Source organism: Perognathus longimembris, chromosome 28, assembly GCF_023159225.1.
Source record: "Perognathus longimembris pacificus isolate PPM17 chromosome 28, ASM2315922v1, whole genome shotgun sequence".
NCBI classification, from domain to species: Eukaryota; Metazoa; Chordata; class Mammalia; order Rodentia; family Heteromyidae; genus Perognathus; species Perognathus longimembris.
In genome coordinates, this window is record NC_063188.1 from 107,085,263 (window position 1) to 107,108,206 (window position 22,944).

The following is a 22,944-nucleotide window of genomic DNA, read 5'->3' on the forward strand; positions in this document are numbered from 1 at the left end:
TGTCATCATTTTCTCATATAGTTCTTACATGTGTGTGTATATATATATATATGTCTAATATAAACAGAATATATCTGATAAGGACATTTCAACATTTCATCAGTGTAACTTTTATCTCCTAGTTCATAAAAATAACAAAATATACAGAGAGAAGAAAGGAGACATCTGTTCATCGTACACAGAAAGTAAATAAAGGTTCATGTATGGCTTTGCAAAGGTAGATTATGATGTGATTTTCATATTTATTTATTTAAAAGCATCTTGAGAGAACGTGTTAGTGTGCTTACTAGAGCGGCCATGGTGGTTGAATGTCGCATTGAGAGTCCAATATTAGGATCCCCAGTGGTTTTTCCAGTGGCTGCCTCCGCAGCTTTTAGGAGACAAATGTAGTTTATGACCACTTCATCAATCTTCGTTACAATTTCCTGTTGCTGTGTTTCTGAGTTCACGACTTTCACTAATCGCATGCAGGCTTCTGTTAGGCAACAGAGCACTTGGAAGCTGGAAGTCATTGCTAGGAGCATCTCGTCTGGGCTTTTCTCAGCCATTGCCATTTTCCTACAGGCACTTCCCAACTGTCTGGACTCGATGGATAACAGTTGCTTGTATTGAGAAAGTGTAAGATCATATGCTTCAGGGCGTGATTCTTCTCTCTTTCCCTTGGTTGCCCTGACAAGGCAGAGCAGCTCATTGGCATCATTTTGGGCTGCAAGGAACCCATCAGGCATTGTGTAGGTGCTGTCTTTTAGGTCATTTATTCTTGCAATCCGGGCATCAAAGGCCAGATTGCTAAAGTCAAAATCGTCTGGGCCATTCAGGTCTTCTGTCCAGACCTTCAGGAGTGATCCTCTGGACAGCTCCCCACCTTGCTCTTGAATCCCACCAGCTGGGGAAAGATTGCTTGGTTCTGTCATGGCTTGAGTCACCCGTGGTCCATAGAGGCAAGAGACCTGGAGGGTGGCTTCTCCCTCCTCTTCATCCTCATCACCATCTTCATCCTGCCCTCGGTTCAGGAAACAGTAGCTGAAGGGTCCTCTGCATCTCCAATTACTGCCCTCTGGCTTCCGCAAGGGTAAAGTCCTGTACAGCTTTGAGTCTTTATGGGTCACTGGGGACCTTTTGTGAAACTTCCCCTCCGAACTAAAGTGCATTGAGCTTTGGGACAAACTCTTGGTGAGCTTCCTCCCCAGGGGGAGTTCTGCTCGCCTTTCTGAACTGGCCTCCTGTGCTTCTGTGATACCTGGATACTTCAGGCTGACTACACCCTTGGTGCTTTCTCGGAAGGCCTCCAAACCTATGGGTTCTGAGAGGGTACTGCTGCTATGTCGGAGAGCCCTCTGGCTGGAAGGTGTTCTGAGGCTCCTTCCTTTCAGATCTGCTGGCCGCCACCTCACAACCGCTCTGAATGCCTGGTTTGCTTGGGAGAAATCATTAGGGTCTTGATTTGGAATTGGCACCTTTGATTCCGAGTGAATGTTTGATGGTAGCAGGATGGGATCAGCTTCAGGATGTTGAGACCAAGCTGAAGGCATGCCTCCTCGTCTCTCCTTCCCAGGCTCTGTCAAAGCTACACTAGGGGTAGTAGAAAAACAGAGAGATTCATTAAGCCTTTCCTGGGTAGCCATTGTCACTACATTTCTTTGTGATAACTGCCACTTCTCAACGAATGGCTGTTATAAGTTAGTGCTACCTTGCTTTCCAAAGACTGCCTGTTGATAACTCACATTTCCATATCAATATTTGGTGGGGAATGCTGCTCTTTTCAGAACAATAGATTTATTTAGAATCATCTAGATATCCCAAACATTTTCAGAGACAATGGAGTTTCATGCATTATCTTGCTTGCAATATTTATCTATCAAAGCTTAGACACACAGAAAACATATTCCATATAGATTATTTAAAAATGGTTAATTCTAGAAACAGTTACCTTTTATTTATTTTAAAGAAGTGGCCTAATTAAATTAGTGCAAATCACTTCAGCTAACCTTTTTAAAGAGGGCAACACAAGGTACGCAGTTTGCCTGCTACAAGCTTGAACTCAAGATACTGAGAAAATTGCTTGACCTTTCTTACAAAAGCTGTCATGTGAAGAGGAACAAGCAGTGACTTAGGTGAACACTCTTTGTTTAGTCATTTAGAGGTGAAGATGCAGCTTGGTGGTGAGCTAGGTATCCATCACAGGTGCTTTTCCCAAGGCAGACCCTGCCAATGATGAGTTTTGGGAAAACAGAAAATCTCTAAGATCTTTAAAGATTTTTTTTTTTTTTGGCCAGTCCTGGGCCTTGGACTCAGGGCCTGAGCACTGTCCCTGGATTCTTTTTGCTCAAGGCTAGCACTCTGCCACTTGAGCCACAGCGCCGCTTCTGGCCGTTTTCTGTATATGTGGTGCTGGGGAATCGAACCTAGGGCCTCGTGTATCCGAGGCAGGCACTCTTGCCACTAGGCTCCTAAAGATTTTCTTAAAGGATGAGAATACCAATGAACTACTCTTAAGATTTCAGTAATATCTACCAATTAATGTGGAAAAGATCTGTTAATATATACATTGAAATATTCAGAGCATCGACTTTGCTACCTGGTGGCAGTGAGCCTGTGAGCCAGTGAGAGAAATTTGTGCCTAGAATAGAATAGGTAACCAAGATGGCTTCATTCTTGTTTTTACTTGTTCTAGAATTTCTTACTGTTTTTCTTTCGGGGGGAGGGGAATGCAACCGCTCATCCTATACACCTCCAAAGTCTTCCCAATACTGAGGTCTTCCAGACACCTGAGAACATACTTAGGCAGAAGGAGTACAGAGGAGGAGGGAATCTGAAAGCCTGCTGCAAGGCATATGCTCTCTCAGACACCTCCAGAATTTCTGAGAGCCTATTCTGTTATCTGTCCTTATTTAGCAACAACAAAATGGCAACACTAGAAATGAGATGCATTGAGCAGGTAATCTAACTGTTGTGTGATTTTGAAGCAATATTATTTGGCCATTAAAAGTCACACTTGCCTCTGCTAAAAGTCTGCATTTAGTGCTTAGAAAAAAACATTTCTAAATCATATTCTACAAGCAATAGTAGAACAAGATTATAAGGACAAATGTCATTCTTAACATTGTTCTAGATTATTAAATACTAGGGAATCAATGATTGCTACTTAGCACTTCTGTGGCCTTTCATTTTTTACCCTTTGCTTTTCTTCCCAACTTTGTAATTTTACTTTTCTCATAAACGTGGTTGACATGCTCCTGGCATGTGATGCCAAACTCAATTCACCATTGCTGTACCTGTGGTTTCCTTGATCTTGGGCAGCCGATGGCATCCATCTCTCAAAGTGCCAAACAGAGGGTCAGCATTAATGGCTGTGTGCAGAGGAGGCACTGTCACCCGTGGACACATCCCTTCTGTCTGTGGGTGCATTTCTTTAAAGGCAGCTCCATGGTTGGGAAGGCCAGTAGCTCTCTCCTCAGAAGAAATGTAACTCACGCCTTTCCCAGAAGCATCTGGAAGGATGTGCTTCCCCATAGAGGGACACAGGGGTGATTCCACAGGAGTGGCACACGTGCTGCTGCTGCTGCCTGGCCCACAGCCTGTATCCACTGAGGAGCCCTGAGAGCTCTGTAGGGAAAAATGGCCCTCACTCTGCAATGATGACATCCGCTTGGCCAGATGGTAATCACAAAGGTGGGCCACACTCTCTTCTGCTTCTGGAAGCTTGGAGGTATGGTCGCAAGTGGGTGAGTCCGCATCCTCTGGGTTGTCTACATCTTTGGCTGAAGACACACAGGCCACATCTGTTAGGAAGCGGTCCCCTTGGGTAAGTCCTGAAACATCATTGGATTCTCCATCCAGAGTTCCTTCCTCCTTCCCTTCAGCCTCTCTCGTCCCCAGACCAGAGGCTCTGGGAAAGGCTTTCCCAGCTGCTGCTTCCATTCCATTTTTCTCTACCATCCCACCTTCAGAGGCCCCATACCATCTTTGGCTGTCCTTGCGAAAGGCAGTTCTCTCTAGGTTAAAAGTGCTGAGGTGTTGGCTGTCCCGAGAAGAAACAGTACCAACTTTGCCTTTGCCATCCTCCTCTATCTCTCCTGTTTTGGATCCCTGCTGTTTTTTTCCAGGTGCATTCCCACTGAGGGGAGCCTTCCCCTCCCCCTCAACCAGCTTGCTTTTCCTTTTGCTGGTACAGGAATATGCCACAGACCCCATGTGCAGTTTGCTGAAATAATCAGTGACTGATTTAGTCTCCATGGTTTCCGGCTCCATCTCCATGTGGTCTGAGTGAAGGATCTGCTTGGAAGGCACAACTTTGGGCTGGAGGTCGGTCCCTGGACGGGTAGCCAGGCCATGTGAGGACTTTGGAGGCAAGGCCCCTGTAGGGGCCTGGGACGTGGGGAACTCTGTTTGCTCTTCAGCAAGAGGGTGGTAGCCTTCGTGAGTGGCCAAAAACATGCGAGAGAGGCTTTCTGACTGCTTTTGGGCTGCGGCCAATTCAGAACTCTCAGTCATTTCAGAAGAGTTAGTTTCATTGCCTGAGTCTGATGAAGACTCAGGACTATAAGCCCGTAAGATGGCTACACCTGCATGCCGTAAAAAACAAGAAGCAGTTAATGGATGCTGCACAGGAACATGGAGACATGTAAGAAAATGGGATTCATTATTACTTAAACATAAACAAAACCCAAATCAAAACCAACTTTCTCCCTTTTTCAGTAAGGACACTTAGTTTATTGCACACTTGTTCCAGAAAATGGGAAGGGGGTACCATATGGCTTAAAAAAAATAACAACAAAGGAAATCACATAACACAAACCCTAGGATGGTACTTCTGCTCATTTATGAAATGGGACATGGGAAAATGAGAACACCACATAACATGACTGCAAGGACAAATGGCTTGAAAGGATGGCATGACATGTTATCAGTGAATAAACGTAACAATCGTGAAAGAACCTGAATTGTCACTGGTCTGCTGTTCTTCTGACACGGACAGAGCTTCTAGAGCTTCCAGTGTGGAAACGACAGCATGATCCAGTTCTTTCTCACATTTTCCATCGGCGCTGGTGGGCACAGCATCAATGAGCGACACTGGGATCTCATCATTCTGTTGGCTGCTGCTTTGTGCCTTGTCCTCTCGGAAGGAAGCTGCCTGGCTCTGAGTGTCCTCTTCATCTGAGCTGTCTCTAAAGCCAGGTGGAGGTGCAGCGATGGCCATGTTCAAAGAACGTAACAGAAAGTCATCCTCATTGTCATCCCCTTCTGGAGGGGGCAGGGACGTGAGGTCGATGATGTCATCACTGGATTCCGACAGGTCCAGGATGGTTGGCTGGCTCATCTCACCTACCACGAGGTCCTCCTCACAACTGACTTCATCCTCATCTTCTGCATCATCAGTGTTTTCTGCATAACAAATGTCATGCAAGAGGGGCTCCTCTATGCCCTCAGGGGCCTCAAAGTTCTTCACATCACCTATGTTTGCATAAACAGAATTTGCCACAAACTGGATGCTCTCTGAGTCAGGAGTGAGGGCCAGGCCCTTCATGTCATTGGCACTGCTGATATAGAGATTCCTCTGCTTCTCCTGCATTTCTGGACTCTCATCTAACAGTCTTTCATAGCCGAGAGTTGGGGGACTCATACCATCATCCAATGCAAGATCTCCAAAAATAAAGGACACTTTTGCTCCTCTCGGAGATTCCTGTGCTTTCTTTAGAGTTTCTGGTCCTGAGAGGGTCAATAAGGAACGCTGAGCTAGACTTCTGTAGTCTGCCTCACAAGGGGCATCGCCTGGCTGAGCCAGTGGCTGGTTTAGTTCATCTGAATTATATGCATTGTCTATATACAAATGTCGGTGATCTTTCGGACACATGGTACTGTCTGTCATCTCAACTGCCTTCTGTTTTGAATCGATGTATGTTATCTGGGCTTCTTGTTCCCCTTCACCAATAAAGGTAGTCATTTGGGGCATACAGTTCCAGTCTGGACCAAGGAGGTGAAGCTTTCCTTTATTTTCAGTACCTAAAGAGGAAGAATTGTGCAGATATATTACTTTAATGTTTGGTTTGAGGACTAGCAATGTCATGTGAATTTGTTAACTTAATGGTATGCTATATCCTTTGTGTAAATAAAGTTATTCAACATTTCAAATGTGGCACTGCTTAATGTAGATTCTACGTGTAAAGATTCCTTGTTAGGAGAATTGCTCTTAACAAATTTGGTACTGTATTGCAATGGTATAACTCCTTGAAAGAACTAACTTATAGTTTAACAAAGTGAGTACAGGGAGGGAAGACAAAGAAGGGAGAGCAGACGAAAGGAGAGGATGGGTAGGCGGATACAGTCATCATATTCAATGTACATATGTGAAATGGAACCAGGTAACTTGAAGGGATGGGTGGGGTTAGGAGAGACAGGGTAGAGTGAAAGAAGGGGTAAGTTTGATCAAGAGGACTTGTACTCATAATCTGACATGTTGAAACCCCTTTGCACAACTACTTCAAGATAGTAAAATTATATTAAAATCATAATGGTTAATTGATAGCATGTAATGTCATTTGGACATGGGCAAATCTAACTTAATTTCCTCTAACCATTAGTTTTGTTATAGACCTCACTTACATCTTTAAATATAAATAGACAACAATCATTTCAGAATCCTTAAAGATGATATTTCAATAGGCTGTTTTCTAGGAAATAAATTGCCCTTTTCTTGATAAAGTGAACTCTAACATTCACCACTTGGTGGAAGAAGATATTGGACTTCGTCCTTTTTGAGTTAAGATAAGGGCAAATATCTTCATCTTATGCCACAGTTTTTAGAAAACAAGCAAATATTTCATCTCTATCTTTAGCCAATTGATGTTCTACTGGTGAAACACATTCATGTACAAATGTCAGTATTCATAACTATACATATGTGTATGTGTGTATATAATGTATAAGGTAGAACATTTATGCACATATCTCTGATATTTTTATGAAGTTAATATTTAGACTAGTTTCAGTTTTTGTTTGTATCAGAGGAGCTTATGAAGACTGGCTTGATGTTCCTCATGAATTAGAATCGCAAAAGCCCTAATTTAAATATTATTATTTTCTCTTCAAGAGTATGTTAATATGGTTGTTTTTTATATGGAGATTTGCTGTGATATTTAAGAAGATAGAGAACTAGGTCATCATGTTGCCTTTGCTTTTTATATTCCAGAGGCAACATTAGGAGGAAAAGTAGGGCTCTACCATTCTTTCATCTGTTCTTTCAGATTGTTCTCTGGCCCAAATTATAGTTATATTAACATCATATGTATATGACAGATGAAGATAAAATCAGTGTTGCTAAACTAGTTTTGGCTGTCCTCAAATTATTGAATGGATTTCATAGTAAACAATATTCAGAGTCATTTACTAAATGACAGTTACATACTGGCCATATTTGCATCTTACTTTACAATAAATACACCTTATGAGGCACCAGTGCTATTTTATCGACAGTAAGAGTTTAGTTTAGAATGGGCTCTATGTGTGCATGTGTGTGCACATGCATGTGTACATGAGTATGTGTGTACGTGGGAGTATGTGTGTGTAATGTGTCTTGTTGTTGGGAGAAAGAGTTCAGTAAAGTTGTATTGTAATAGGGCTCTAGGTTTAGAAAAAGAGTTGGAAAATAGTTGGAATAAAAGGAGGACCAGATAAATAGTTTATGGTTTTCAGACCAACTTTTCAGCTGGGTAGCTACTCAGGTTTGTTTTTCTAATATAAAAGTAGCTATTCATGATACCTAAACAAATAGGATTATGGGTTGAATGAGGTGGCCCCCAAAAGACATGGCTACTCTGAGACTGTGATCTTATTGGAGATGTGATCCTGTAGGAAAAAAATTCAAACTTAATTAAGGATTTTGAAAAGGGATCATCTCAAATTATCCATGTGAACCCCAATCCAATACTTGCCTTTAAAAAAGAGAGGCAGAGGAATATTTGGGCTATTCATAGAAGAGGCAAATACAATGTGAAGACAGAGGCAAAGACTAAATTGATACAGCTGTCAAAAGTGGGAAGAATTAAGGAAGGATCCTCCTTTAGAACCTTTGGGAAGTACAGCCCTGTCCATAACTTGATTTTGGATTTCTCACCTCCCAAACTGTGAGAGAATAAATTTTCTGTTGTTTTAACTCACCAGGGTTGTAATAGCTTGTTTTAGCAGCCCCAAGAAAGGAATACAATGTATGTGATTTAACCTTAATGAAACTTTATTAATAAAAACGTTATTTAGCCCATTGACCATAGCTTGCCAATTCCTAATTTGGGTTAACAAAAAAACCTCAATATTCAGGTGGCTAAAACCAAGTTAATACTACTTATTCAGTTGATGATACTTAGCCTGCAACCTTTTAATGGCAGCAAGCAACTGGAACTCACCCTAAGTTGTTTTTTTTTTTCTCAAGTCTAGCACTCTAACACTTGAACCACAACTCCATTTTTGGCTTTTTGGAGGTTAACTGAATATAAGAATACCACAGATTTTTTTCTGCCCTGGGTGGCTTTGAACTATGATCTTCAGACCTTAGCCTTTTGAGTAGCCAGGAATACAGATGTGAATAACTGGTGCCTGGCTAGTAATAACACTATTTATAAATTAAGTTTTGCTTCTCAGTTTTACTGGGCATTGTATTATGGGTCATTATAAATTGAGCAGAAGTCTATTACTCTAGCCATTTTTTTTTTACTCTAACCATTTTTACAATGGTAGACGACTTTCTTCCCATACTTGTACAATTTTGACAGTCCATGGAGAACAGATTCTATTTTGAAGGTGAACTTTTAAGATTTGAAAATAAAAAGCTCCAAACTAGTTTTTCAATGTGAAAGGATTGTGTTAAATTGTTGAAATACTCTTTGGAACTTCAAAGGTCATTGTTGAATTGCTCTAAATCTCTTCACTCAATGAAAACATATGGCCATAAAAAATGCTCACCACCAAAGCTGATCCGCACTCATCACATAGTTTTGCTTTTTCCCTTTCTCGAATTATTTTTAGTCATCTCTGTCTCACAGGGGTGCTCTTTGCCTCATATAGCTTTTCCTCAAACTTCTGTATTTGATCACTTGTATCCTCAATTTTTCCCACCATTATACCCATTAAATATTAGAAGAAGTATTGAACATGATCTTAAGGTAGTGTACATAGATTGCTTATGTGTGCTTATCTTGAAGCTAAACTTTTTTTTTTTTTTTTTGCCAGTCGTGGGCCTTGGACTCAGGGCCTGAGCACTGTCCCTGGCTTCTTCCCGCTCAAGGCTAGCACTCTACCACTTGAGCCACAGCGCCGCTTCTGGCCGTTTTCTGTATATGTGGTGCTGGTGAATCGAACCTAGGGCCTCGTGTATCCGAGGCAGGCACTCTTGCCACTAGGCTATATCCCCAGCCCTGAAGCTAAACTTTTAATCCTTAAATTACACAGATGAGGAAATTGGAAAACACATGCACCTGCAGATGGGGACGCAGATTAAATTTGAGGTCCATTTCACTGGCTGTGTAGTTTAGCAGTAGAACATCTTCCTAGGAAGCACCAGACCCTGAACTCAAACCCCAGTACCACTAAAACATTCGTAGACTGATCTAATTGGAAAGTTCAAGTTGCCTTGTAACATATGCTGTCCATTTCTTTCTCTCTTTTACTGACTTCCTTTTTTCTATGACTATACCGGTGTCTACTGACTTAGCCTTCATAAGAAAGTGTGAGTCTGCATGTATGTGCATATATCTACATATCACAGTACATTTAGGGGATAAATATTTGTGTTTTCTGCTCAGCTTAACAATGAATTTTTCCACTGGGTGACGCCTGTCATTCGAGCTACTCACGAGACTCAGGATCACCCTCCCAAGACAGCACAGCCTGGGAAATCCATGAGACTCTTCTCTTCAATTAACCACCAAAGTGGTGGAAGTGAAGCTATGATTCATGTGGTAGAGTTCTAATCTTGAGTAAACACCTCAGGGACACCTCCCAGACCCTGAGTACAAGTCCCAGTACTGGCACACAGAACATCAGAAATTTTCTTCCTAGCTCTTTTCCCTAGCTCTTTCTCTAAGAACCAATTGCAATGAATTTAACCTTTAGAACTCTCTTTCTTATAAAAGAAATCTTAATTATTGAACCTTTGACTTATAATTTTGATAGATTATTGGCTCTGCCTTGAATTATAGTGTTTATCAGTCACATTTATTGAACCTCCACAATTATAGATGAAGGAAAATGCTTAAATCCTAACAAAATGGGAACTACTCACTCTCAAAGCACTTGCCTAGCATACATGAGAGTCTGATTTGTATCTCCAGCATCTCAAGTAAAAATATATATCTGTATATCTCAGCCATAAAGATTTTCATAGTAATAAAATTGATGCCTTGGAAGCAAGGGCTTGACATTTCAAAGTGACATGTCAGTTGTGAAGGGAATCAGCACGTTCATTTTAACAATTAGACAACACAAACAGTATATGAAGACTTTTGTGTTGATTTGAGTATTACATTTGGGGGGGGGCACAATTTAAATTTTCTTTTCCTTTTGTTTTTGTCAGTCATGGGATTTGAACTCAGGGCCAGGGAGCTATCCTTGAGCTCTTTTGCTTGTAGCTAGTACTGTACCACTTTGAGCCACAGCACCACTACTGGTTTTCTGGTAGTTAATTAGAGATAAGAGTCTCACAGACTTTCCTGCCTCAGATGGCTTTAAACTGTGATTCTCAAATCTCAGCCTCCTGAGAAGCTAGGATTACAGGGGTGAACCACCAATGTACGGCCCTTTTCTTTTCCTTTTATTTCCCCAGTACTAGAGCTTGAACTCTGAGCGCTTTAGTACTACATCCCCAGTCATTTTTTAATTATTTTTTTCATACAAGGCCTTATGCCATCTTCCTACCTACCCTTATTGCCTCCTCTGTAGCTGGTAGGCAGGTGGACGCCACCATACCCAGTATATTGATTGAGTTGGAGGTCTTGCAATGTTTTGCCCAGGCTGGCCTTGAACTCTGATTCTCCTGACAGCTGCCTCCTAAGTAAGCTGGAATTACACATGAGCTACACAGTGGGCCCAATTTTAACTTTTTAAAAAGAGGACACTATTGTTGTCAGGTGACTTCTGGAAGTGGTACTAATGGTAGCGGCTGTAGCGGTAGAAGAGGGCAGTGCTCCATGAGTTTAGAAAGAAAATACCTGTGTCCTGGGTCCCTGTGTTTTTCTTGTTGGCCATGTTAAAAATTGACCTCCTGGAATCCACAAGGAGCCTGTAGTATCCAGCTGTCAAGCAGGCCAAGTTCATGGCATCTGACGATTCCATGAGAAGGGTGATAGGCTACATGAGAAAAGATGCTTCAGTTAATATCTATCCTTCCTTTATAGGCTCCCTTGAGTACCACCAGCTGCATCTGGGCTTGTGAAATATAGACAACAGGAGCTATTGAACAAACTTTCGAATTGGAAAAACACAAATGGGAAGAAAAAGTACCTGAATGAAAAACATTTTTAAGAAAGTTTGGGCATTTTAAATCTCCTCCAAGTAATAGTGCAATAAAACAAAAAGAGAAAAAGAAAATAGTTAACATTCAAAGCAGTGATAGTTAAGAGTTACTTTCATTATCAGGAATGAATCCACAATGTGAAAATCACAGGAAGATTAACTTTGGGATTTCTGGTGAAAATTAGTGTTAAAGAGAAGTAAAATGCAAACGGGAAACTTCTAGAACTAAGTGAAAAATGCCAAAGATATCCAGGAAAAGGTTGCTTCTAAAGCAACTTGTAAAATTCCAGAAAGGTAAACTAGGGCTCAAAGTTGAGCAAAGTCTTGTTGAAACTTACTGGAAATAACTGGACTGGAATTTGGGTATAGAGGGAGGAATGTGGTGATGAAGAAATTGTTTTTGCATTAAGTTGGAAGAGTATAAATGGAGAGAGAGGCAAGAGAGAAATAAAGGAGAGACAAAAAGCAGACCCCAATAGAAGTAGAGACAGCAAGATGGTCTCTTCTTTCACTCCCAGGAATACGACACTGGTGAGGTTCAGCGTTCCTGTCTGGTGAAATAGAACTTCAGATCCAAAGCCCCCACTGAACTATCTTTCTACCTCAATTAAAGTCTCCTAAGCCTCTAAGCTACCTCAGAATTTTTTTTTTATTTTTAATTTTTGGCCAGTCCTGGGGCTTGGACTCAGGGCCTGAGCACTGTCCCTGGCTTCTTTTTGCTCAAGGCTAGCACTCTGCCTCTTGAGCTACAGCGCCACTTCTGGCCATTTTCTGTATATGTGGTGCTGGGGAATCGAACCCAGGGCCTCATGTATATAAGGCAGGCACTCTTGCCACTAGGCCATATCCCCAGCCCCTCAGAATTATTTGATACAGGCAGAACACTGTTTACTAACTGGGATCTCATCCTTTATCTCTACTTGGGACTGCTTATTCTGGATACTAAGTCTCTAAGGACTACATTCTGTTCACTCTTTTTCTGCCCCCTTTCCCATGATGGGGCTATTTCTCTCAGCAAAATTAGTCATGGATAAGGAGAGATATTCAAATCTATTGTCATACATTTAGTTTGTCACAATGTTCCCTGGAGCCCTCTGAATTGAGCTCATAAGCTCTCACAGGCCAGAGTAAATATGTCTGAGTTACATGTTCTGTCTTGTGATGGTCATTTGTTCTTGCTGCAGAATACACGGGTGTATTCTGATTATTTTGGGGAAATTCTTTCCTCTCATTCTCAGTTGCCCTTAATCCAACTCTCCTGGCTGGCTGGAGCCATCTCCTTTGTTCAGGCCTTGCTTCCCTTTGGTTCTGGTGTTTTTCTCCATGCAATCATAAAATATATCTACATAGCTAAAATCCAATGGCATGTCTTTACTGGGAAAAGAAGGTAGGGACAAAAATGAAATTGTTTCTTGTTGAACTTGTTTTTCTGGAAAGTAGAGTTTCATTCACTGTGGACAATTTCAGATGGTTATTTTAAATGAATGGCCATGACATTTCACAGGGGTCAGATGCTTATCTATCACATTGCTATTGCATGAGGAGATAAAGTAACCAACACCTTCCCCATTTCCAAAATGCTTTATCATAATATGGACCTAACCCAACCGAAAGGAATGCGAATTCTAAAGAATGTGGAAGAAAATATCACTGATTCCATGTCTATTGTATTGGTCTAGGAAATTATTTGGGAAACATCTCCCTGATTATCTGTGTATGATATACCAAGGTCAGAAGGAATATAAAAAATGCTATGACTTTTCTTTCTTACATAAACATGAAGAAATTGTGCTCAAAGAAATATAGCAACTTGTTCCTGATCACATAATGGTTTGGTGAAGACTAGAGCCCTCAGGCCTGAATTGCATGGGTGTTTCCTGTATCACATAACATCTCTGAGATTCTTCTGGCATTTCATTTTGCCTGATTTGTAAATGCCAGCAAGTGTTACCAGAAATGAGCTGCTCATGCCAAGGCTACGTGTGGACATGTGAAAGGCTTACCTTCACATCTAGCACATGAAGTTCCACCCTCACCAAGCTCTCCTCTTCAGTAAACATTTCAATCCTGTTCACATGGCTGAAGTCAGCTAGAAGAGCCACCAGATTTGTTTTGGTGTTTATGACATGACTTATACCATACCGGGGCCCAACCAGAAGAGTCACTTCTGAGCGTTTTTCTGCCTGCTGAGAAAGAAAAGTTGACATAATATTTCAAAGTTTCAGCCTCTGAGGAACCATGCAAATTTTAACCTGAGTGGCTATGTGTTTGGGTTTTGAATTTTTTAAATATAAAATCACATTTGCTTAGAAAATAATTCTAGGTCACACTGGACTTAATCATCCAATTAAAAGAATCAGATATGTGACAAAATCAAGGAGATGATAAATTATGAATAACTTATGACAAAATATAGAGATACTCATTAGAGGTTTTCTTTTAGAAATGATGCTCGAAAAAAAATTTTTTTTCCTCTTTGTGAAAACAACTTCTGATGTGATGGTTGAAAAGGCGGCCATTGTTAGAGTCCTTGGATCCTCTTTAGTTTCTTCACTTTATCTAGGGCAGTGGTGTTAATCTAGTTTTTATATGACTTCAGATACCTTTCAGACTGTGGGGAAGGCCGTTAGGAATGAAGGCTGGGAAAGATTTACAGCTGATTTGCTTTTGTCATCAGGGGCAGTTCACACAAGACAGCTTCTGCTGGGACATTGTGCAGGCTTTTATGGCTCCCAAGAAAAAGGAAAAAAAAAAAAGAAATTACCACTAATGTCGCCTTGAACACACGGCCCCCATACAGTCGCAGGTCACTGAGAAACTTGAGATAGTGGACCTTGGCTTGTAGTGCAGAGAGCTGAAGAGAGAAAAGAAAGCTCACATGTAGACTCCATTGCCAAGATGGAGGTCACTGTTTCCAGCTGGAGATCAGATGGAAACAAGGGTAAAATAGAAGAATACTTTTGTTGCTAGGGGGATTGTGACTGGAAAATAAAGTAAATCACTAGGATTTGGGTTTCCTAATAATGCACTATACCATGAAACCAAGATTTGAATCTTACTCATCTTGGTGGAGATGCATGAGGGACTTAAGTTTATGTGATCCAGGCCACTCAATAAATAAGAACAAGCTGATTAGCTGTTCCATGAGACTTAGTAGGAAGTTTCTGGAAGTGAGTAGTACTTTCCATTTGCAATTATGGACAGAGGTAGGTTTGCAAGCCAATTTTCTCATTGCACAGGAGACTCATTGACTCATCTATATACACAGTTTGTGGGAGCTGTTTTGAACATACACTTGAAATATACAGAGAGCCTTTTTAAACAGTCTCTTGTAAGCTTCTTCTCTTCTTTGAAAGTTTTCAGGGAAAATGAACTCTCTGAACTCCAAACACTGTGGGATGTATGAATTTGCTATTTATTTGCTAATTCAACTCTGAGAAGGTGTTGAGTTTCATGAATGAATTACAAATGAAACTTTTATTGTGAGGATCTTGGGGCTTGAACTCAGGGCCTGAGCACTGTCCCTGAGCTTTTGTGTTTGAAGTGAGCAATCTGCCACTTAAGCCACAGCTCTACTTCCAGCTTTTTGGTGGTAAATTGGAGATATGAGCCTCATGAATTTCCTTCCTGGGCTAGCTTCGAACTAGGATCTTTATATCTCAGCTTCCTGAGTAACTAGGATTACAAGCTTGAGCCACCAGTGCCTGGCTTTATAAATGAAATTTTATTCAGGTAAGATATACCTTCATAAAGATTTAATATGTAGGCTCCCACATCATTAAAAAAAGGTGTTTCATTAAAAATATATCAAGGGCTAGGTTCCAGTCGCTCACACTTGTAATCCTAGTTACTCAAGAGGCTGAGATCCAGGCATAGTGGTTTGAAGCCAGCCCAGGGAAGAAAAGTCTCTGTGAGACTTTTATCTCCAATTAATCACTCAAAAATAGGAAGTGGAGCTATGGCTCAAAGTGGTAGCATGCTAGCCTTGAGCCCAATGATTGACAATAAATGAGTAAATAAGTAGATAAATAAAATTATATCTGTACTTTATTTGGATTTTGCTAGGAAGACTTAGTAAGGGTGAACATTTCTAACAAGGTCTAGATGACCATTAAGTAGCAATGAATGTAATTTTGATTTAACTTCATGTAACATCAATACTCACTTGCTAACTCTAGTTAAAGACATTACTTTGGGGGCATGAGTGTTATTACTCGGGCTTGAACTCCCATCTCTCTTGCTTAGCTTTTTTCTTTCAAGGTTATCAATCTACCACTTGAGCCCCATACCTGAACTTCTAACTTTGCCTTATGTATATTTATTTTACTGTTTATCCATCTTTTCTAAAAAAAATTCTAGAAAATTGGAACTCTTTTGAAAGCAAACTATTCACTCCAGACTGGGAAAACTAACCTTTATAAGATAGTAATTGATGGACAGGTTTGTAGATAGAATTAACACTATTTCATAAACTATTATAAGACTAGTGGGCCAGACTGGACAAAAAAAATCAAAAGTTCATTTACAGAAATTAACAGTGAATCATGGCTATAATTAAAATAAAGAAAACCCTCTTGACCCACTGCGTCCTGCTACTTTTCTACTTTTCTTCAATTCAATGCTCACAGTGGTAGGAGGCCTTCTCCTGTAAAACTGGGAAGCTAAATGTGGCTGAGAGTGTTTTGATCCTGGTTAAATGTTAAAGAAAAAGAAAACGTTATGGAGTGAGGAAGGAATAGAAATGAAGTGTGCCTCAGCCAGTAAAATGACTGAATATACTAAGACAAAGAATTATCCATGTGGATAATTGCATTAGGTAATTATAGTGGATTGTATTAAATTCATAGAATCTCTGTATCAGTTGGAAAATGTTCTTGGGTTGTTAGATTGCTTCTCATTTTATAGGCTAAGTGATTTATGACTTCTTATTTTCCTGCTTATGGCAGTCTTTTGCTTTAAAAAAATACTTATAAACTATACCTTCCTTTCTAACCAAGAGTATTTTTACATGTCCTTTGTATCTTTCCTAATTTATGAAAATAAAAACACTAATGATGACTGGCAGAAACAACTGTAGCTTCCTTCCAAAATCGAGATTTAATCCATTGATTTTCACTGGTGGTGCTTTTGCTCCCTAGGGGCATATTTGACTTCCAGGAGGCAGTTTACGTTGGCTATAATTAGAACGTTGGGGATTTTGGTACCTTGTCAATAACCTACAATGTCTCCAGGAGAGCTCTCCAACACCCCTCAATAAGGAATAATCTGTTACCCAATGTCAACAGTGCCACATTAGGAAAACACTGATATAATTACTATACCACCAAGTCTGTCTGACCCCTCACTCGCTGCTGTGTATTTAAGCTGGTCTGAGTGGTAAGCAGAGACATGACGAAAATGTAGAATTGTCTTGCAAATCTGTCTTCTTATCACAAGGCCTCAGAAGCCATGAAAGTTTGTCTTATAAGACTGTGAACATACAACAGTAAAATAACTTCAGAGAAACAAGTAAGAACTCCTGTAATTCTAGCTACTCAAGAAGCTGAGATCTGAGGATCATGAAGGCAGCCCAGGTAGGAAAATCCATTAGACTCTTATCTCCAGTTAACAAGACAAAAGCTTTAAATACAGCTGTGGCTCAAGTGGTAGAATGCCAGCCTTGAGTGAAAAAGCTAAAGGACAGTTCACAGGCCCTGAGTTCAAGCCTTTGTACCAGGACCAGAAGTAAATCAATAAAATAAAACTTCACTTTTATCAGAATGCATTGCTTCCATCGGCCTTAGAAATACGTTAATCATTCCACAAACTTACACCATGTTATTGTCTTCTGAAAATAAAGTGATGAGTATATTATTCACGGACTAATTTTAAACATTTAAAATGCATGCAAACCTCTCTCTTAAAATTTATTTTCTATTAAGATGCAAATGTGATACCTTTTTACCCGGTGGTACCAAGTTTTGATTTGCTTTGACAAGGTGGGAAAGTGCTTTTTTGATATTCTTCTCTTTCATGCTTTGCAGCACAGCAGAAGGAAGGAAAGTCTCCAATCCCCATTCTTTCCTGAAATAAAAAGCATGTCTTTAAATTCCAATTCTTACATAAGTTAAAATGGTACTCTGGTGTTTGTTGGAACTGATGATAAGGCAGTGAAGCAACTTACAGTTCACAGGAATCTTAATACTTTATCATTTCATTTAAAACAAACATTTAGCTACTCAAGAGGTGGAGATCTAAGGATCGCAGTTTGAAGCCAGCCTGGGCAGGAAGGTCCATGAGACTCTTATCTCCCATAAACCAACCCCCACAAAAAAGCCAGAAGTAGATCTGTGGTTCAAGTGGTAGAGTGTTAACCTTGAGCAAAATGAAGTTCAGGGACAGCATCCAGACCCTGATTTTAAGCCCCTAGAACAACAACAACAACAACAACAACAACAACAGCACACACACACACACGCACACGCACACACGCACACTCATTTCTTACTTTCCAGAAAGAATGCTAATAATGCTTATGAATCTCTTGAAGTCATTCACATGTCTTAGTCCTTCCCCCATAACAATGACTATTTTTCGAAAACACATATTATTCTTTTATCCCAGCCAACTGATGTCTGTTCTATCTACCGACATATCTTCTTGTCGTGTGTGTATGTGTGTGTATGTGTGTACATGTGTGCTCATGTTTGTACGCATATGTGTGGTAGGATTCATGTCCCTTATATGCTTATATTGGCAGGAAATGCAGTACTATACATGGTGGATATTAAAAAATAACAAATATCTATGGTTAAATATTTTTGTCAATGACTACAAATGTTTGATCAACAAATTCTATATTTTGAATTATACAATTCTATCTTGCTTGGTTGTGCACCCAAACATTTATCTCTAGGTATCAACAGATAAATTGAGAGTTGCCAGGAGAAAGTGCATAGAAGTCAGGCAAAGGCTAACTTTCCCTGACACCGATGCATGAACCTGCTGAGGAAAATTATTTTGCCCCCAGTTGGGGTAACTTGGCCTCATGGTACTTCACTTCAGCCAATGGGAAGCTTGATAGGAAGGTAGGATTATAATTAGTTATTATGTCTCCTGGGAATGGGGCTCGGTAGGACCTAGGGCTTTTCCCATTATGTGGAGATAGAGCATAGGCCTGGCCATGAACTCAGAACTATGTTTCCCTTTATCTAAACATAGAGAGCTGCTCAGATGAAGTGATGGCTGTCTTATGCTACTGAATTGGCAACCAGGAAACAAGACAGGTCTCTTGGAAAGGGTGGCCTTGAAATACACTCATGATCGAAGGCCACACAAACATACTTTCTTTTTCTAGAAGGAGATCTCTCCCAGACAAATAGGGATTCAACAGCTTAAATACTATACTCATCAAGAGAATATATTCATAGTTTCTAACTAAGATTGGAGTCAGAGGTGTTTGTTTTGTCCATTGTGTCCAGTTACTTCACAGTTCTGTAGTACAGACACCATGCTTCCAGATGGCTACATTGCTATTTTTTTCTTAATACAAATGGGTTTGAGTGTATGTATGTGCCAGTACTGGGGTTTGAACTCAGGGCCCCATGCATTCACTTGGCTTTTTTGTGCCCAAGGCTGATGTAGTTGAACCACACTTCCATGCCTGGCTTTTTCTCTAGTTAATTGTAGATAAGAGTCTTTTGGATGAGCTGACCTGGAACCAGGATCTTAGCCTCCTGAGTAGCTAGGATTAGAGGTGAGAGCCACCAGTGCCTGGGCATCAAAATTTTGACCACTGAAAAGTGATCTCAGGCTATGCAGACACTACCCAAACACAAGTGCTTCAACCCATTACCCAATTACAGCCACTATGTCAGGTGGAATCCAGCCCCTTGAAAAGAGAGGAAAATAGTCATGGGACTTGGGCAAGTTACTTGATGATTTTATGTCTCAATTGGAGTTTGATCATTTTTGAAATGAAGCAAAAATCCTATTGATCTTATAGAAATGTTATGGGAATTAAACATGTTAATATATGACAAGTTCAGAGCCTGAAGCTTGACTTGGACCCAAGTTCTGTGGAAATGAAAATGTGTACTCTTAATTTTAAATATGACTCTCATTTCAACTTGGGTTTTCTAAAGGTGGATTATATGAGAAATGGATCTCTTCCATCACAAAGAAATAATGTATGCATAGTGTTTAGCCTCGGGTTCACAAACACTGCCGCAACTAAGATGAATTTTGGCAGTAGAGAAAAAAAAAATCGCCCACCCCCACCGCCAACAAAACAAAACAAAACAAAGTATCTCTGTCTCTAAGATGGATCTGAAAGTATACGTACTCGATGTATTTCAGGGAGATCTTCTGTGTCTGCTTGGTGGTAACAGTGGCAATGTACATTTGTAATGCAGCCAGTCTTAAGGCGATGTCATATTTCAACTCCGGCCCAAATCGCTCCTGAACGACATCGTTACAACTCTGCAAAGCGAACAGCAGAGGGCGCAGCTCATCAGAAAATGGGCCTGCTAAAGTGTTGCCTTAGAGGAACAGGTGACATGTGTCCCCAGCATCTCAACTTTCACTTCAAAGGCACTGAGGCTAAATGTGGAAACATCTCTACCGTGCTGCTTGGAACCAAGTCAGTATTTAATTGCATGCATAAACACAGAGACCACACAAAACATTTAACATTCATCGGCAAGCTGTTATTTAAATATTTAGCTTTTCGTAAAAATAATTAAGAATGCAGGGATAGAAATTTCAAACACAGGTGCTGAAGCTGAACACAGGAAGCATTTGATAGTGGAATGTGGCTTTTAGAGTTATGTGGCTGAAGTTGGAATCCTAGCTTTTAAACTTGTTTCTTGTTTGCATAGGGGACTCGATGTTGCAGAAATTCCTTTTTCAAGATGCCTCCATTTCCCCTTCTGTAAACTGGGGTCTTAGTGCTCTGTAATTACAGGGTAGTCTGAGGACTAAATGAATTAACAATATGGAATCCTTGGAACAGTGTGTGATAAGCTCTAAGCACTCTTAGTGCTAACTACTGTGCTTGCCAACATTCTTCTCCTCCTCCTCCGTTGCAGCATCAGGAAAGAAGAAATTAGGAAAGAGATTGTGTGTATGGCTTATCCAATAGCTGTCTGCATTGGAAAACTTCACACCATTTAGTTGGACTCTTGGTCGTAGTTTACTCATCTGTGCAATGGGGATTCATTAAAAATAACTAGAACAGCTTGAGAATTAGATGAGATGTATGAATGCTTTCTTCAGGGTATTGATAGCTTTTATAATGGACAGCTATTAAAATCTTCCTGTAATTGTAATGGTCATTGTCTGATCCTTCAAATACATAACACTGTGGGAATTTTTCCATAGCTCTTAGCATTAGTTTGGTCCTCTATACAAGGGAGACATCTAAGGATTCAATTTAAGAATGATTGAACACAGGGCAAGTTTGCTGTGATCCTGTAGTCCTAGGCACTTGCCAGGCTGAACTTGAGCTTATAAATTTGAGAACAGCTCAGCCAAGACTGAGAGGATACTCTCAAGGCTAAGATCCTCTATAACCACATGGGATTGGTTTTAGAGTGGTGTTACCCATTCTTCTTTAGGAAGAAAGCAGGGGGTTCAGTGTTGCTTGAGAATGTTACCAAGCTAAAGCAGATTCTACATAGTAGATGTCTTAGAAGGGAAACTGGGTCCTTAGCCTCTAGTATATTTAGTCTCTGTCTAGCATGCTTCTTTCCCACTTTCATCCCTCTTTTCCTCTCTCTCAAGATTTTCAAATTGAAACCAGTATCATGTTTGATCTGCCTCCCTTCCAAGAGAAGCCCATTTTTAATCATTTCACATTTTTTGATTTTATAAACATAGAGTCATGTACTGCTGTGTGGCTTCTGCATATAGTAGTGAAATTTGCGTATGTAACACATGCTGTGTCCTCCCTGGGCAAGGCCTGCTGTAGAACCACGTGTGATGGATGTGTGTGTCTTCTGTGCTCGTTGCTTTAACTGCTAAGAGGGAAGTCCTTTTCTTTCCCAAATTTCCCTATGTGGTTGTTCACCTTTGTTACCCTATAAAACTCTCAAAACAACCCTGGATGCATTGTATCCCTTCCAGGAAGTATCTATCAGTAAGCAGGAGATAGAGAGGTCTGAGTGAGTTAGGACAGCCTCTGAAAGCAATTTCAGGATGCCATTTTGTTTTGCTAGACATGGGTATGCCCATTAATTTCCAAGTACAAAGACACTTGTCTATATGGGCTTTAAGGACTTAACAGCCTAGTAGTTCATTTTAACCATTACATGAGGGGTTGGTGGTCACAAAGTCACTTGACAGGGTGCTAAGCATAGAATCTGGGTTTTGTTTGTTTTGTTTTTCTCAATCGTGGGGCTTGAACTCTGGGCCTGGGTGCTGTCCCTGAGCTCTTCAGCTCAAGGCTCTACCACTTGATGTACAATGCTTCTTCCAATTTTCTGATGGTTCATTGGAAATAAAGAGTCTCATGGACTTTCCTGCCTGGCCTGGCTTTAACCTTGATTCTTGATCACAGCCTCTTGAGTAGCTAGGATTACAGGTCCGAGCCACCAATGCCGGGCATAGAATCTATTTTTGAGAAACTACATTCTTCAATGACTGCTATTGTGTAATGGATTTGAAATAGAGGTTTTTCTGTTTGTTTGTTTTGTATAGAATTTACAGGCAAACCCCAGGTTTGATTCTAGACTCTGTCAAATGACCTAACTCATTCTATCTTACCCCTCTTGAGTTTCAACTTTGTTTTCTGCAAAATGAGTGAACTCTCAAGAAAACCTTAAGAGGTAAAAACTAACTTACAAGGTCATAAAATTACTATAAAGATGTGTACGAAATGGGAAGGTGTTGTACAAACACAAGTCATCATGGTCATTTAAAAGTTGTAGCTTGAACCATTTTTCACATTCTTGTTTTACCCTGTATTTAACCAGACTTCTGTGCAATGTTTTTGACAAGACAATTAGTCACTTAATTAGTCTGGACTGGCCCTAGATAATTAGTATGGAATCTGAATTATGTGTATATTTTTTGGTATTAATCATGCTTTTGTTTTTCTGAAATATACTATTGAATACACATGCACTTTGATAGTGATGGTCATTGTTTCCCTAAATAGAAGTACTAACAGGCTCCAATTTATGCCTACCAAAAGTTCATTTCTAATGAACCTATTACAAGTGTAAAAGGATTTGAAGTGTTTACAAACATTTTGGAGCATCATAGGTCATATCCTGTTTACTAATTGGTATAGCAATCTTTTCCTGAATAGACAGTGAATAGGAAAATGCCAGCATAGCCCATTATAATTATGAATTATTAATACTGTTAATATATATGCTAAAATCTGTAAAGACCTCACGGTCCATTAAATGACAAGGAGATTAATAGGCATTATCACTATTGAAATTTTGTTTCCATTGG

The 22,944-nt window shown here is 40.2% G+C and overlaps 1 protein-coding gene across 2 annotated transcripts in view; it reads right to left on the minus strand.

The window, feature by feature from the left end:
- Positions 1–242: 242 nt before the first annotated feature.
- Positions 243–22,944, minus strand: part of Frmpd4 (FERM and PDZ domain containing 4) — a 309,408-nt gene continuing 286,706 nt past the window's right edge. The window contains exons 9-16 of one of the 2 annotated variants that reach the window (XM_048335948.1): positions 19,826–19,962; positions 17,439–17,565; positions 14,267–14,356; positions 13,506–13,688; positions 11,199–11,337; positions 4,939–6,003; positions 3,276–4,565; positions 243–1,567 (exon numbers count right to left, since the gene is read on the minus strand). In XM_048335948.1, coding sequence (XP_048191905.1) covers positions 243–1,567; positions 3,276–4,565; positions 4,939–6,003; positions 11,199–11,337; positions 13,506–13,688; positions 14,267–14,356; positions 17,439–17,565; positions 19,826–19,962 — 4,356 coding nt within the window. Of the gene's footprint in view, positions 1,573–3,275; positions 4,566–4,938; positions 6,004–11,198; positions 11,338–13,505; positions 13,689–14,266; positions 14,357–17,438; positions 17,566–19,825; positions 19,963–22,944 lie in introns of both variants that reach the window. The other variant, XM_048335949.1, reaches the window with a different exon arrangement.